The following is an 18,619-nucleotide window of genomic DNA, read 5'->3' as shown; positions in this document are numbered from 1 at the left end:
ATTCTTAATGTCAAACATCCTTCAGTTACATGCGACTATATTTCGTCTCTCAACGTGCGCGCCTAATAGAACCACTTTTTATTCTGCTTTTCACCGCGCGATTTTAATAGCATGTCCACGTGGTGAACGATATTCTTTTTATGCCTCGAGCGATTATGTTTTTTTACGATCCGGAAACGAGCGAAGGTCGCAACTTCGAATTCCGGAATCTCGTGGAATCCGCCGTATTGCAAGAATGACCCACTTTGCGATGATTAGAAAGAGAGAGGAGAGAAGGTACCGCGGACACAAGTAATGCCTAGCTCGTGACTTTTTTATGCATTCAAGTTTTTTTAGTCGCCAACTTTTTCCCAGAGTCGCGCTGAAAGCCACCACTCGCTACGATGGTATGGAACGGCCAAGATCGTAACGTTATCTGTCTTTTCATTACATTCAGATGTAATATTATATACTATATACAAAGTGTGTGTACATGCAAATCTATAATTAATATCGTGTAAAGTTTATTTAGTATCCTTGAAAAATAAATAAAAATAAAAATAATTTATTTTGTACGTTTTTTAAAATAGTAATTTTTATCAGCTCTCATCTATACATTTGATATAAACAGATTGAATGTGTTAATATTAACATATATATAACAATATATAAAATATTCGAAGAAATAATATATTTACAAAATATAAAATTAATAATTTAATAAAACAATGTATTAAAATGATTACATATTTTATACAAGTGACTTTATCACAAAAATACATTCTTACCCCCATTTTACCTTTCACATTATTATGTTTATACATTTATATGTATTTTTATTTATCCATATATATATATATATATATATATATATATATATATATATATATGTAAAAATGTGTACATGCATATTTATGATATAATATATAAATATGTAGTTTGACTAGTATTCTTAAAAAATATATAAATAAAAAATTTTACTCAAATTTTTTTTCGAAATTAACATCTCAACTGCACTTAATACGAGTGTTATAAGATTTTTCATATGTTTCTGGAGATTCAACTACTAATTAGCGGATTCTCGTCTAGACGCAGAATAATGAGTTGTAAACAAGACACGTGCCCCGCATTGGGTTCGCGCCAGCGGTCTTACGATCGGAAATTAAGCGCGCAGGAGAATTGGAAAGTAGGGTGAATCACGATCTGGAATTATGCGGTCATGCGCTGTAAGGGATGTAACGAATAAGACGCATCTCCATACGACTCTGATCAGGTATTTTTTAAATCTATAAAATGAATTCTAATAAAATTATCTCTATTCGCGCTTATGTATATTTCTATTCTACTTTTCTAAATTCTACTTTCAAATATTGTAAATATATTTGTGCAATTTGAGAATAATTAATAACACATCGCTGATATTAAATTTTCTACATAAGTTTCGTAAAATATAAACAAATAATATAATTCTTAATTAAAAAATTTATACATTGGCATGCAATAATGTTTTCAAATCGAAAAATTTCTTGTATTTGTTTCTAAAAAATATATTTACTCACTCTTCGTCCGTCCGAGTGTTTCGGGCTCGGGCTGAGACTGGGACTGGGGCTCGGTGCCGGGCTCGGACCCTGATGCACGGCCTGTTGATGCTGGTGATGTTGTCTGTGGTTGCTGCCGGCTGATTTCTTCTCCTGATGCCTCAGCGAGTGTAGACGCGCGGTCATTTTAACAGGCCGCAACGGCCCTCGTTTCTGATCGCAGCAGCACCCTACGTGATTGGCTGGATTGGGAGACCGAGGCTCTAAGCATCTCGCGGCGGCCTGGGACAGCGCGAGACCAGACTACCACCAGATTATTGCTTGTCTCGCGACTGCTGTTGGCACTAGCGATGATATATTGCAGACTAATCACCGTTGTACCATGCCCTCGAGTATCTCGAGAGATCAAGTAGCACGTTGGCCAAGAGTCTCGGAACACGAACTCAAACACGTGACAACGCGCGTCAGAGTTCTCCTTAGCGACGATCGAGTCGCTTGGAATCGTAAACCACTTCGCAACGCGACACCAACGGAGACCAACGACCTCTGTCACTTGTCCGTCGTGTCCGTCACTCGCACGCGCGATTCGATCGTTTGGCGCACCAAATACGTCCAGAGAAAAGGAAAGTTCTACGAAAGTTCACACCACTCACAGGCGGCTATACACACCGGCGCGCACACCGCGCCACGTGGTTAACCACGCGTCGCCGAACCACTTGTCACTCGCGAGCGTAACAACCGTTGGTGGCTCGCGTGTTTGCCGTTGATGCTTATCCAATTCTTTGTTCGCTTCGATAATTGTCTCACGATGTGCACTCCGAGTTAATAGATAAACAATCGAAATGCACTTATATTCACATATACTCGAGTGGCGGAATAACGTTCCGTTTTATAATAATACTCTTGAATGATGCGCGCTTCTCTATTGATATCAGAATCGAATATAGGGATCGATTCGATCTTGCTCTTCGAAAAAGAATTTTACAGTTTAAAGTACAGAAAATTTCTGCTTATGAGCTCGCGAAATGCAAACTCACAAATATCCAAAAGTGCAACGAGATAATCCACTCTCGTGTCAACTTGCGTACGGAAGGTCGCTCTCACTGTCAGCGATAACAAGACGCACGCAACGCGTGCGATCTGACTCTGAAATCGTCCACGTGTGCTCGCGCAACGAGCGTCGGTGGCGAACTGTGAGGCGGTGAACGGTAGCTGCTGGCGGCTGTACGCGACGAGCTTGGCGCGCCGAGGCCGCGCGCGTCGGCAGCGAGGGCGGCGGTGCCAGGAGTAGAGGGGAAAGAAGAGACGGTTCGCGTCGTGGTTGGTCGTGCGTGGGGGAGGGGGATACCGGAGCACAGCGGATAGCTTGCCCGTTTGGTGTGGCACGGCACGGCACGGCACGGCATAGCATAGCATGGCATGGCATGGCATGGCATGGCATGGCATGGCATGGCATGGCATAGCATGGCATGGCGTGGCGTGGCGTGGCGCGGCGTGGCGAGGCGAGACACGACGCGAGGCGGCGTGGCGTGGCATGGCACGGCGCGACGCGCGCGGCATGGTGGGTGATGGGTGGCGGGTGGCGGGGGCGGGCGGGGAGGGTCGGTCGGAAGGCTCGCTTGCCTGCTCACGCGCGCCCCTGCCTGCGGCTACGTGCGGACATCTCCTCTTCCCGTCCTCCTCTCGCTCACGCTCGCTCGTTTTGTCGCGGTCGCATCCTTCTCCTGCCTTCGTCTCTTTATCATTCTCCTCCTCTTTCTCTCTCACAGCCGCTTTATTGCCTAGCCACCGTGAAGCAGCGTCGAAGCAGGAACCGATTTGGATATCGGTGGATCTTTTTCTCCTCCCTCTCTCCCGTTCTATCCTTCACTTTCTTTCTCTGTTGCTTTTTTTTTTAATCGATGTCTGTTCGGTTAGGTTACCCCTACTCCTATGGTTTTTCGAGATAAATGAGAATTAAAACTCTACCGCGCGCGCGGCCGACGCCGACTAAATGCGTTTATACGCATGAAGATGGACACCGTGCGAAAAAGATACTCGCGCCCCTTTTTTTCTCTATCTTCCTTTTGCTTAAGAACAACTCTGTTGGATATAGGTACGCAATCATAGTTGATTACATTATTTATGTGTACATATATATGATAGGGAAAAGTTTCGCGATTCTGTTCAATTATTAAAAATATAATAAAGAAATTGCAACATGATAAAGAAAGAATTTTGTAGTATTATACAATAATAGTATTTATAAAAAGAGATCCTGAAAAGACAGTAACTTTGAACGTATATATATATATATATATATATATATATGTACAAAGTGATGAAAAAGGGGTAAAGTATTTTAAGGGGATTTAGTATACTCCAAAATAAACCGAAAAGTCTTAATAAACAAGAATCTGTGAATGAACCGTTTTTAAGATATTTGCAATTTTATTTATTACTAATTTAATTTACTTCACGCTAACTTATTTGTTGTTAATTTAATTTATCTATTAGCATAAATATTTTTTATGGAAACATCATACATTGAAGTATACAAGAAGTCTGCGTTACAATCAGGATGAACCCAGGTGTGTTTGAAAGAGTACGATATGCCTTTTTGCGAAGATGCAAGATCTGCATAGAGGCAAAAGAGTCATTTTGAACACTTTTCCTATATAATAAGACAAAAGAAAAATCAGCTGTGTTATTTTTTACACAAAAAAAGTCAGTCAAGTAGATAAAAAAAAGTAAATCAAATCAAAACTTATATACTCATTTGAATACGTTGATTGTATTATATACGCGACAATTTATAATCTTCTCACAAGAATTTAAAAATCTAAAATTTCAACAATATATATATATATTATAGTCTTATTTCAATACTATAATTTTCGTTTCAAGAGTACAATAATTATTTTGACTCTAAGAAAATTGTAATCTTTGATTTTAACATGTGTTATTTTCTATCCAACATTTTTTCCATTCAAGAAAATCATTCTGAAATAACAAAAAAATATTTTTCTTGGTTGAACCATATAAAATATCTTCATTCAAGCAAATTTTCTTTATTTAACGCAATATGATCTCAAGATTTATATTTTAAAACTAAAGATATTATTAAAATAAGAATATCCTTTTTTTTTCTGTGTCAATTATAATAAAAAGTTATTTTCAATTTAATAAAAATAAACTTGAAGTAGTTAAAAAAATGACAAATATTTTAAAAAAGGTTCATTTGCGAATTCTTAATAATGTTTATTAAGATTTTCGACTTATTTTGGAGCATATTAACTCCTCTTGAAATATTTTACCCTTTTCTTCAACATCTTCAACATTTTAACAATAGGTTGATATCCAAACTCTGATATATACATATATATATAACTCTCCATCATTAAGGTAATATAAAAAAAAAATAAAATATAAACTAATACATTTTTTCGCTTGAAACTCGACCGTGACTCTCAGATATTCCGTTCACCGCAAAGTCACCTGTGAAATGCGTCGGTAATACTTAGCAGGTCGCCGATATCGATCTACACATCGCCTACAAATGATATAAAGCAGCGTGCGATTGTTGCTGAAACGTCGTCACGCCTGAGAAAGAAGACGAGTCGCGCGCGCTTCTACGCATCGCGCGGTTTGGCACGCGATAAGAATCGTTGGGATTTGCGCGCACGTCGGCCTTTAATCTTCTCGTCTCTCAACGCGCACGAAAAGGCGGCGGCGGCGGCACGTCATGTGCGACGGAATAGCCGCAAAGAGTAGGCGAGACGAAGAAGGGGCGAAAAACGCCGAAGCGACGCGACGGGTCGCGGTCGACGGTGCGGCTGAAGGTAGAGCAGGCAGACGAGGGAGGAGGGGGGGGGGGGGGCAGAAGGGGGGGAAGAACGAGAGAGGCGGCGTGGCGGTGGGAGCTCAAATCGTGCCGGCGCTCAGCTCGTCGAGGCGATGAGCCCTCGGGGCGGCGGCCGGCGGAACGCGGGAACGAGTAGCGAGGCGCGCGGGAGGCAACGAGCGTGCGATGGAAAGCGAGCGAGAGAGCCGAGAGAGCCGAGGGAACCGAGGGAGCGAGATGGCTTCGCTGCCGCTGCCGCTGCCGCCGTCGTCGGCACGCGCGCCATCAAGCGCGCGATACCCATGCACGCGCGCGCGCCTCTCGACCAAGCGTGCGTGTGAGAGAGGGAGATTGTGCGTGTATGTGTGCGATGAGTACGTGTTGCGAATGTGTAGGTGAGCGAGCGTGCGAAGCGACGGCGGGAATGTGTCGGACGACACAGCGACGCGACGCGCGTTGGCTGAAATCAGAGAGTTTCGAGCGAAACGGTCATTATTTCGGCCGCGTACTTTTTATTGCGCTACGGAAGAAGAGAGCGAGAGAGAGAGAGAGAGAGAGAGAGAGAGAGAGAGAGAGAGAAAGAGAGAAAGAGAGAGAGAGAGAGAGAGAGAACGTATTGCGACATCAGGACGATTAACACACGTTTATAGTAGGTGCTTCGCGTAATGATGTCATGCGCGAATATCGGTTATCTTACCCTTTCAAAATATAGAGAGGGAAATTTGAATCATTTAATTGAATGATTTTATATTTGCGTTATAATATGTAGAGAACCGCGAAATATATGGATACTCTATGATAACGATTGTTGATTTCGTGTTACATTGTTTTTTTTTTTGTTTATTTTTTTTATTTAAATCTCGCGCTTTACCGAGATAGAGATAACAATAAATTGAATAACGAAACCTGGTTACATGTATATATCCCCCCCAAGTTCCAAACTCATATGTCAATGAAATTAACACGCATGAGATAAAGATAAAAAATAGAGCTGTGTCAGAATCGTTCGACCTAAATGTCACTTCTTTCTCTCTTTTATGATATATTATAGCATAATATTTGATGGGAACTTTTTGTTCATACTTTCATTAGAAAATATTAGTCGTTATATTTTCCTGTGCTTCTATTATCTTGTAGCCGAGAGTTTCAACGAATCTGACTCTCGAAACGGGCGCGGAATCATGGAGCGAATTTTTAATTTAAAATCCAATTCACTGTCATCCGTGGCGCGCGTGTATGAGTCGTTGTTATCGCACTGCTCTCCACCGCCTTGTATCGACCCGAGACATCGATAAGCAACACGCTCCGCTGTGCATCACGAATCACGCGGAGAGCGGGAATATTCTTCATCGCATCTTTGCCGCGTCGGAATAATAGCATCCAGCAGTTTGTAGCCATGCCGGGAAGCTCTCCTAGTTACCGCCTTCTAATAAGGAGGGCATCTCTTTTTGCTCTCGTCTCTCGAACGCTCATCTTTCTTTCCTTGGAGTTTCTTTTTTCGCCCGGAGCGAATGTGTGTCCGTGTACCGTCTAAGCACTCACACGCACAACTCGCGAGATTTCATGAACGTGAAAGGTCGGTTCTGATGGGTGAGAAGTAGCTAAGAAAAAAGAGGAGAAAGATAAGAGAGGGAGCGGGATCGAAGCTCCTTAAGCGTACAGCGCTTCTCGCGAAGAGACTTTCCTGGTATGATACGATGAAAAAGGAAACTTCATCGTGGTCTCGTTTCCGTTCGCTTCGGGTTCAGCTAGTGGTAGTCGCACAACACGTCCTTGTGTCGGTGTTTCAAAGAAAACATAACGACACGGATTCCATCTTCGTCAAATGTCACCTCGAATCGTCCGTGACATTCTTAGCGAATCTCTCAGCTGTTTCCTATTATCGCACATGACGTTACAATTATTATCGCGCATTCTTCGTGAACTTGCGAATTAGGTCATACAACTTACACATTTGAACTACGCAGTAGTTCGCGCATAGATGAAAAAAATTCCGTCTTTAAATTAACAAATTTTAAAGCGTCAATATTTAATTTAATTTTTTTTTTTTTTTAAACAAACGCGTTGTTTTTTTTTCTAATTGCGCTTATCTTTTCATCTTATCTTTTCACTCTTATCGAGCTATGAAAGCAGAATGGAATCGAAATTGCGCAGCGAGCGATCGCTGTAGAAAAAATGTTCGGCTGCGCATGACTTGATTTATGATGAGAACTTTTGGGACACGCCGTAGGCGGCCAGTGGCGCGATGACGCGGAGAGTCCATCCTACTGTGGGAAATCCCACACAAGGCAAGGCTCGCACGCCGCTGGCGCTGGTTAGATAGATGGACGTATATATGTATCCTATGTACCGCACTCTCCCCTCCTCCCCGCCTTCACGGGTTGGGTTCGCCTCCTCGAAACGTGCCGCCTTGCTCGACCGCACCTACCGGGTGTCATCGCAAGAATAGAAGGCATTCGCGTTACAAATTATCTTGTGCCTTAACTCTCCATACAGATACGTTCAGTTCAATTCTTTTTTTTTTTTTTTAGCAATTTTACAAACGGATTATCACATCCGTAGAAACAAGTTATTTTCATCTATTATTATTTTGATCTAATTATTCATTTGCTCGTTTAACTTTACTATTACATCAGCTATGTTGTTTCCACGTTCGACAATAATATCGGTTTCATCGATCGAGAAATTCCTATCATTAACATTTAAACCGAGTTTCACAAATCCCGAAGAGACATGTCGGATTAGCCATAAACATATAAATCTGTCGAAAAAAATATATTTTCACATATACATACGTATATACAATACACATACAATGTGTGTACATATATGTATATTATATAAAGCGTATCGTAATAATGAAAAATACAGTTTATTCTGCTAGTGATTAGAATTCACGTCGGAATCCGACATTGCATAAATCATAAAGAGATCGGTACCTCTTGTGGGGAAAAAAAAAACTTGGGATTTAATATATGCGCGACGACAATTAATCGATTTGTCGATTTGTTTTGCGAATTGTCTGGTTGTGAATTTTTGCCGCATAAGAGAATCTCTCGTTAGCACGATTGGATCGCAAAGTCGCGTTCGAGAAATCAACTCGCGTTCGAACGGCTCGCCAACTCCGATACTCCGGTCACGTCGAACTCGACCAAAAAGTGCCTCGCCTCTCCTCGTAGACTTCCTCCTTCCTTTCACCTTGATTCCGCGTATCTCGCGTGTATTTCTCTCCTACCATCTTGCATCCCATCCCCTTCGGAATCCTGATCGTGCGCGCACATCGAACCATATACTAGATACGTACAGTCTCGAAGAACATGTTTCAGCACCTATATACATACTTATGTACATATATAGAATTACACGAGATCTGTTCGAAGAGTACCTCTTTCTCCTCTGCGCGTAGACTTACACTTACAATTAGATTCTTATAAATTTATTTAATAGTAAATGATTTATATAATTTTCGACCGTATAATAATCATTGATAAATTAATCTTTTTTTTTTCCTCAAATGACACATTTGAATTTTCGAAAATAAATTTTCACTTGACCCGTTCAAGAGATAAAATAACATTGACATTAGTTTCTTACATCTTAGCTAGGTTCTAGCTTTTCTTAGATGACAAGTCACGTTTTAAAATGTAAGAGAGACAAGAAATCGATCGTAAATCCAAATGACTCAATCTTTTATTTAAAGGTTAATTATATTTAAATAAAATTTGAATGAAAATTGTTTAGATATTTATATAATATAGCATATTAAATATTTATTATTAAATTGTGTGATATAAAGAGGATTTCGATAGCTTCGTCGCGAGAAACTGCTTGTTCTACCGCACACGCGTGCGTGTGCGTATGTGTGCGCGTGTCTGTCTATATATAAACTACCTACGAGACGTGCGGGCGCACTGCCATGTAGACTTAGACGCACACGCACGCGCACACGCACACACTCACACCCGCATACACACATATGAGGATTCAAGGATCGCCGAAGAACCCACTCACGAACGTCAAACCCATTATTCTCGCAGACGCCGGGCGGTCGGTCGGTCGGTCGCTCTCGGAAAGCGCGGAACCGACACCCGAGCAACGATGATGAGAAGCAGAAAAAAGGGGGAGGGGTAGGAGGACACAGCGGAGACGCAGCCGTGGGGCAGAGGCGGCCGAGAAAGGCGAGAGGCTATTTTGTCCCGCGGTGAAGACCCGCAAGAGCTCTCCGACGACGAGACGGGCTAAGAAAAAGGAGGAAGCAGGAGGGAACGGCGAGTAAAGACGACGGTGGCAGGCGCGCCGAAGCGGAGAAAAGAGGGAAAGGTACTCCGAAGCTTTTTGCGAGCGGGTCGCGCGTCGTACTACGCCGCACCACGCCACGCCACGCCAGGCCAGACCAGGCCATGCCAGGCCACGCCACGCCGTCGTCGTCACGTCGAGCCGAGCCACGCCGCGGTTAGATCGACCGGCGTCGTAGAGCTAAGCCGACGAGACGCGCCCAGGCGGAACTGCCAAGGCCGCGGCGCGCTCTTGGCGTGCGCGTGTGCGTGTCGTGCGGTACGGCGCGGCGCGGCGCGGCACGACGACACGCTCACGGCCGTGTCGTCGACGGCGGTGGTGGTGGTGGTCGTGGTGCACGGCCTGCGAGCTGCGAGGTGATGGAGCGAATTCACAGCGGGCGGTGGCGAGACATTACGCGGGCGCCGCGACGAGAGACGAGGCTCATTAGCGCCGCGATCTTTCTGTCCTCTTCCCACTTCGTGTACTGTGCTATATATGTATAAGAGCGAAACAAGGGATAGAAAGTAGTCTAGTACGCAAATGCGTGTGCTCTTGCTTCTTCAACGCGCGCGGACTCGCGCGACCTACGCTTTTTGTATAATTGCACTAAAAATTTTTTTTTTAATATTAAACGTGCGTTTTTTTTAGATCTTTTATTTTAGATGGTTTGACCGAGCAATTTAAATTCCATTTGCGCTGATAATAATAAGTAAGTATATGTCGTAAAATACATTAGAATTTCTCAATGTGCGAAAAAAATTTTATAGTTGATTGCAACGGAAAAGTATCCGAAAAAATTCTATATATATATATATAATTATATATAAAATATGTACACATATGTTTTTTTTTTTTTTTTTTTTTTTTTTTATAATCTCTATCCGTACAGAAAAAATAATAAGAATTGAAAAATAGTTAGAGAAGAATAATTTTTGCATCGTTTTTTAGAAAAAGTAAAATTTGAAGAAACAAGGAAAAAAATTATGAAAAAATGCTCATATAATATAAATTTATATTTGATTCTTTCAATTATTTACTTGTTTGTATTATTTTTCCTTTATACGAACAAAGATCATACAAGAAAAAGGGGAAAAAAAATATATATGAAGATATTCTATATATAAATATATGTTTATTTATTTAATTATATTTTTTTGCTGGATTTTTTTTTAGTTTTTTAAATGCAACGAAACATATCATTTCATTGCCGATTTTCCATAAGATTCTACAATGATTTTTTACTACTATAATTCACTGAACATTCACAATAATTTACATCTTATCATTCCATCATCGAAATATTGCTCCAGCTTTAACATCATTTAGATACACGTGCAATCGTGTAAAGTTTCAGCCACATATCGCGACATACATATTACGTATATATCGTTACTGACAAACGCGTCTCATACTGCTTTTTTCGTGTGTTAAACGATAATCGACGAACACGCTGGCGCCGCGCAACGCAGAAAATACGCGGATGTATATTTTTAATGAACTCTGCCAGGCTCGCGTGCGTGCGAGTATGCAATCGCATTTCGCATGTACGCACCGCTTTCTAGGAGTATACATATACGTACTTGGGCCTGGTCGCGACGTCAATAACAAATATGCGCGCGTGTAACGCCTCTCTTTCTTTTCTCAATTTGTCATCTATTCTTTTTAAAATAATAAAGAAATACAAGTGGTTCTACGTTTGCGAGAGAGGAGAGACAGATCTGTTTTGTAAACTAAAATATTAATAAACACTTTCAGTTATAGACATTGAAAGATGTATTCTGTAACATACTTCGAAATAAAAGAAATAATTATGATAGAGTATAGAGAAAGAAAGGAGAATAAGAAAAGAAAGGGAGGAAGAGAGAGAGAAGAAAGAAAAAGAAAGAGAGAGATTGTGTGTAATAAAATTTCTAAGCATATATACAATAAGTACAAATTAGGTTTTTACAATGAAATTTCAGCAATATAACAAAAAAAAACATCTGTTCACGGATCGCTTACTAATTTGTATACTGTCAATGTCAGTTTTAAAAATTGCTTTTGTCATTCAGATAATTATTGAGAAACTTGTACAATTATGGCAATGCGTTAGGGGCTTACAATAAATCTCGATTGCCGTACAAAGTCTGTAAAGTAGTATGAAACATGTTCCTGAGATAAGATATAGATAAGATATATAAAATAACACATACGCACTGAGTATTTAGTCTCGATCAGGATTAACTTATATTAAAAGCTGCGTAAAACGTAAATAGTAAAAGTTTTTGCATTTTTATAATATTTTCAATATTTTATAATCCCATAATATTGCTTTTTATGATACTTGAATCGATATATAATATAATCAATAAAAATATAAAAAATACTTGAACAACACTTTGGCAATTATTCTTCATATATCTCCTAAAATCTTGAACTAAATCGCGATGCCCACGTCTAACGGATAATATCTGAAACGAAAGAGGAGATGGACGAAAGACAAATGAGATAGAGAAGATTTGCTCGATGACTTCGGCATCGATCCTTTCCAAAGAGACGATAGGGGAGGGAGTTAAGTGTGCACGAGAGGGAACGAACGAGAGACGCGAGCGCGAGAAATTCGAGACGCTCGGTGTCGAAATGCTATCCGGCATGCAAGAAAGGACAATCCTCATTAGCGAGAGCTTGCGGGAACGGCGGTGGCGGTGTGGCTCGGCATGGCAACGGTATGACGTGCGGCGTGGCGTGGCAGCCACGTGCAGCACGCGCGAATTCGGTACGCTCTGCGGAATGCCGTAGATAGGATAGTTGATACGGATTAAGGAGACCGCCGCGCCGTGTCGATTATATCGTCGTCGCCTTAACCCCTTGGGCGGCTATTTTTTGGGGAAAAATTGAACTTTTGCAAAATTTATAAAAAGTATTTTTATTTTATAAAAAACAAAGCTATTTCGTTTTTGACAGGTGAGTTGAAATATGATATTCCTTAGCAAGCAATTAGTTATACAGAGTCAACATCGTACTTTACACGTACATATTTCTTTTCTCACTGGCTGCAAATAAGACATGTTTGCTTTTCTTTTTTTATTAGACTCACCGTTAGATTGAATATGAAAAGAAAATGTCCATCAATAAACTTCTTCTTTTCCATTTCTTCTTTTAATTAATTTTGCATGTTGATTAATAATTTCTCTGATCAATTGAATTCTGAAGTCGCTAAATTGATTCCATTTTTAGAAAATTTTACGTTTTAGAAGAAAAATGAGTGTAAAAGATGAAAAAAATGCAACATTTATCGCTTAAGTTAAAGGTAAAAATTTATATATTTATGTGTATATTTGCCATTTTTTGAAAAAATTTCAAAACGTATAGATCTGCCGTTTTCAAGGAATTAACTCGTCCATTATTAATAAACAATTTACGTGCATTAACGAAATGTCCAGCGAATTCATATATAGGTAATTAGATATGTTTTGAAGTCAAATACAATGTTCGATTTTGTGATTATTATTTATCGTATTGCAATCGTGATTTCGTGCTTTAAAAGATAAAAATTCTTTCTAGATTTTTTCTTCTGCTTTTTTCAAATTAGCTAAAACTAATATTTAAAAGTAGATAATTCTAGCGAGACTATATTGCGCATTAAAAAAAAATATTTAGAGTATGAAGATTGTAGCAGCATTAGGACAGACCTATTGTAAATATATATGTACCATATTATACAACTTCAGAATATTAATCGACTTTTATAGACGGAGAAAGTACGAGGAAAGATCGATTTTAGGAATCAAACAGAAACTACACGAGTAAAACTGTCGCTATCGATTACTTTGTCTAAACGACAAGATAGTTGAGGCATCTCGAAATGGTATGTTTGTGGCCTTGTCCGCGATATCTTTTATCTTGCACATATGTACTTATTCGTACGAGTGTTATCGCGATCGTCGGCTGGGAGATGAGAATGCACGTTAAGTGGACACTTTTACTTGTCAGCATTACGCTGTGTGGTGGCATGTAGGTACGGGAGTTGCTTTGGCTCAATTCGAGCAGATATTATGCTTAAATACATCATTTTTTGAAAAAATATCGAAATCTTCAATGGATGTCTCCTGGAGTAAATAATTCCATTTTTTTTTTTGTAAAAACTTAATCTCGTCAAATAATCTAGCTTCTTAAGAAAAATGAAATTTTTTAAAAGTTAGAAAAGGATAATAGGTAAAATAGATTGGCTCTTTGTTTATAAAATATATATGTAATACATGCAAATAATTAACACAAAATTGTTACTAAAATCATATTACTATTAAAAAATACTTTGAGTTTTTAAAATGATTTTGACCATTTTCTCACAGTTTTAGACAAATAACAATGTTACCGCCATATTCAGAATTTCAAAAAACATAAAATTACATGCATAATTTATGTTACATTTTTAGGCAGAAAACCTATTTTGTCCATTATCTTTTTTCTAAAAAAATTGCATTCAGTGTTAACGTAGAAAAAAATAAATATTCCTACACATATAAAGGAGAGAAAAATTAAAATTTTTTCAAGTTTCTTAAAACTGTGAAAATGAAGGAGAAAAACAAAACGTGTATGGCTCGCTCGCATATTTCATCCATGAACGTACGCACGTTCCAGAAAACGTTGAAAACGCTAGCAGCGTCCAAATCTGGCAGCTCGTAAACATGGCTTTACGCGCGCTTCTATCTTCTTCCGGTGTATTTATTTTAGCGGTCTCACGGCGGTATCCTCGCGTCACATCTTGCTCTCCCCCCATCCCCTCGCATCGCGCTGCCTCTTGCGCGTCGGCAGCTTCCAACGCAAAAAGCCTCGACGATGGTATAAGGTCGCACGTCGGTGCCATAAAGCGGCCCACGATGGACCGACAGCGGCAGAAGCGGGGCCAAGGGAACGGTTGTGGAACGGCATTCGAAAATAAGGATAATGACAAGAGGAGAGGCGTCGGCGGGAGTGCCATTACAGCCGCGAGCCGCCGCCACTCATGCGTACGTATGCGTGCACACATACAAATTTTATATATATGTAAAATTGTGTGCATATATTTATGCGCTCGCGCGCGCGTGTGTGTGTGTGCGGATGTGTACGTGTGTGCATGCGCGTGCCTCATTCATATATAACCACTGAAACGACGCATCCGCGTTTCGACACGAGCACGCCGAGGCAGGCAGGCAGGCAGGCAGGCAGGCAGGCAGGCAGCCAGCCAGCCAGCCAGCCAGCCAGCCGACCGACGAGCCAGCAGCCAACCATCCAGTCGACTGGGTCATTATGACTGCCAGGCTAACGCCAACGGGTTATGCATCATTAATGGTCCTCGTGCCACTACCGGCCGCGGCTCCCACGATACACGGCCGCGCGGCTGTATATATTCCGCCGCGGCCCTGCCAGGTCGTTCCGCGACGCGCATTTTCATAATCCTCCACCGGGTGTCCGCAAAACGTGCGTCTCAGTTATATACATCTCACTTTATCACCTCGGAATGTGTAGCGCACGTATCGATTGAATAGTATCAGATCTCGATCGTGCAAATTTTGGGAAATTCACGTTTTTTTCCAAACGTATTTTTTAAATTTTAATTAATTAATTAATTAATTTAGTTTACGTATATCCACACATATATATATATATATATATATATATATATATATATATATTATTTTCTATATATATTATATATTACAATTTGCGCTCTGTGTTTAACCGTGAGCACGTGGGCGAGTCTATCCGGGAATATTTCCGGCGGCACGAATGCGTCGTTGCGTCTGATATTTATTGCGAGTTATTACGCACTCACGGATTCGCGTACGCGATTGGTCGTCCGTAACATAAGACGCGCTCGCGCGAATCGACGCGACGCGACGCGTCGGCTGCGATATCTCTCCCGCAGCCGTAAAGCCGTCGCGGCGCGTCGAGGGAAACCTGGATCGTAACCTGGATATTTACGGCCTATGCGATTGCGTTCGTCAGGCACGAACGATCCACTCGTGCGAGTAGATGCCCGATTTAATTGTAAGTAACGGTAGTCTCCTCGCGATGTGCCGTAGAATATGTCTAGGAATCGAAACGAGAAAACGTGAAAAATACGAACGATGTTGCCGATTTTATCCACCGATCTCAATTTTTATTTTCATATACTTTTATTCATTTCGGACAGTTTCACGTTATACTCTAAAAATATACATATACTTATCTTTTCATTATATTTTTTCATTTTGTATAAAATATCATGTCAATATTAGTTTAGTAGAAGATTGGAAGAGATTATATGTATATAGGTATTCAATTTTTTTTGTATACACTTATCCATAATTTAAAAAATGATAAAAACTCATGAAGCGTGTTCAAGTTGAATTTTGAGATTTATATTACACTTTTTCCGTGTATCTGATTGGCAATCGGTGGCTTTGAGAAGTGCATGTTTAATTACCTACGAGTTCAATTTGTTGACAGTTTCTTGACAGTTTGGTGACATCGTATTTCGTAAGCGGGAATAGTAAATAATATATTGATATTAAGAGAAGTGTATCAAATTAATATTATATCTATTAAATTATTAAACTGTAGATTATTGATTGGTCGATGATGTCGAATAAACTTTATTAAGTTTTATAAAGTAATGACAGATGCAGCAATGATAAAAATTATTTGTAATAAATAAATAAATATTTTACAAGTTTAATAAAAATATTATTTATGGAATTATAATAGTTACAATAAAATGGTAATTTATATTTGCTTAAACATACATTTTTATCACTTGGATTTTTTGGATATATTTTTATTATTATTTGGAAGTAAAATAGCGCTCGCTTTACCGAATTGTCAAGAAATTGTTAACAAATTGTCAATCAAATACGCGCAAAAAGTGCAACAATATAAATCTCGAAATTCAATACTTTATATGGACTTAATTAAAGAGTGAATCGAGATTCGAAACAAGAATAAACATTACAGATGTAAAACAAATTTGATAACAAACAGAACAAGATAAATATTGGCCACAAGAAGAAAAAATCAAAGGCAATAAAGAAGGAACAAGAATTACTAGAATCTTAACGTCTTTCAGAGACGAGATTTACTTTGAATGAATTAAAAAAAAATTTATGTCAGAGATAAATAAAGGATGTAAAGATTGCTACGGATTTTCCACGAACAAACGAGCAAGTGGATATTTTTCTCACTTACAAGTTACATGCAAGACGTTACATTGTTAGAAACATTAAAAGTTACTTACGTTTAGTTGATAGTGGCCAGGATATCGCGGTCGATAACGAGGTTATGTCCAACATCAGAAACGTTATGATTGCGATCACGCGACTCACTAATACCACTGCACTAACGGAAACGTTCGTAGACTCATTCGACACTCCCGACTTTTTTTGACGTCATTCGAACGAATATCTCGAGAGGGTTAATACACCTCCACAATCATGGCGGACAAATGGGCACATTTTACGCGGGATCGCGGACAATGACGAGATTACTTACACCGATTAGTCCACTTTTGTGAATCTTCCTCGATGTCTCTTTCGATCTTTCTCGAGATTCCACGATAATCCCGGCGCACTCCTGGTTGCGAAAAATACGAGATACGTGAAACGAGCGTATCGGAAAAGTATCTTTCCAAAACGATCGAAAAGCACGAAGAAAGGCACGATGATTATCGAAAAGATTCGCTAATTACGGTCACGCGGATCCTTACCACAACGAAATAATTATTAAATTCAGTCTTCTCGATACTTATCTTACAATTCACGTACTATACACATATATCGCGCGTAGTAATACCATACACTAACCTTAGTAACGCGTAGAGGGAACGGCTCCGATGACCTCCTTTGCCGCGCGCCTGCGCGAAACTGACGGTTTAAAGGAGAGCTTCCCTTAAAGGTCTACCTCGCAAATGTCGTAAGTGCCGTGCTATCCAATCAGCGTCAAGCTAGCTGGACGCTGATTGGATCCTCAGACTTGCGACGCTGTGATGCGACTAATGTACAATTACCTTTATGTAACACGTGATCGCGTCTCGCGAAGTGACGTGATATGTACGAAAGATGTTATTTCGTGCAGGAAAATTAAACAAGAAAATTTTTTATCATGCGACAACTTATTAAAATTTTAATGGAAGAATAAATATAATTGAAATACTAAGAAATACATTATGAAAGTGCAATGTTGAGTTGCTTGCATTTGATACCCTGGACATTCATTTTTGTTCTTTTTATGCGTTTTATGGAAATGTATTTGTTAAAGAATTTTATTTTACATTCATCAAGAGAGTATTTAATTAGTTGCATATATATTTACGAACAACATTGATTTAAATCTCTATTTTTCATTAATAAATATTTTATGTATCTTGCATAGAAACTGAATTGATTTGAAAATATTATCGCGTAACAAAATATAGTAGTGTTACAAAAATTGTAATGTTACACGAAGGAGAAATTATCTTTATCATTCATATCATTCATAAATTGATGCGTCATCTTTAGAGAATTAACGGAGGTACTTCTTGTTAACGTGAGTCTGAATATATGTTTAACTCGAATTACTCTATAGTCATTCTCGTTACATGTACAACGAACATACGACAGTGGGATGATTATTTTTGTATGAACTACGTAGCATCGACTACTTTTAGCGGCGAATATTACTATAGACGTTAGTAAAGACACCGCGAAACAATGCGACTCTAACGTCGTTAACGGCGCCGCGGAATTAAACGCTTTTAAACGCACTTGTAACGAGATCGACGCTGAATATGCGCTATTTAGTCTTTACCAAGGTCTAGTGCAGTCTGGCACAGCCTAGTGGCGCGATAGTTACGCAAATTAACTCCTCGATTAAACACACCGGCTGGGAAGCGTGCGACTTGCCGCTTCCCGATCGATCGATTGCGCGCACGTTGCGTAACGATCCCTTTTCCGCCTCCTTCGTCAAGAATGAGACAGATTCATCGGGAGAATTCCATCACCGATTACGCTGTCAGAGAAGAATC

General features: G+C 39.8%; 1 protein-coding gene across 2 annotated transcripts in view; it reads right to left on the bottom strand.

Annotated features, from left to right (window-relative positions):
• Sidpn (bHLH protein similar to Deadpan) overlaps window positions 1-17,363 on the bottom strand; it is a 33,307-nt gene extending 15,944 nt beyond the window's left edge. The window contains exon 1 of one of the 2 annotated variants that reach the window (XM_072887410.1): window positions 16,853-17,363. Coding sequence is in view for 1 of the 2 variants with exons in the window: in XM_072887408.1 (XP_072743509.1) it covers window positions 1,539-1,703 (165 nt within the window). In the remaining variant the exon portion in view is untranslated. Of the gene's footprint in view, window positions 1-1,538; window positions 2,937-16,852 lie in introns of those variants that run through there. The other variant, XM_072887408.1, reaches the window with a different exon arrangement.
• Window positions 17,364-18,619: the final 1,256 nt, after the last annotated feature.

This window comes from Anoplolepis gracilipes, chromosome 3, assembly GCF_047496725.1.
Source record: "Anoplolepis gracilipes chromosome 3, ASM4749672v1, whole genome shotgun sequence".
NCBI classification, from domain to species: Eukaryota; Metazoa; Arthropoda; class Insecta; order Hymenoptera; family Formicidae; genus Anoplolepis; species Anoplolepis gracilipes.
This window is presented reverse-complemented; position numbering and strand designations above follow the sequence as displayed.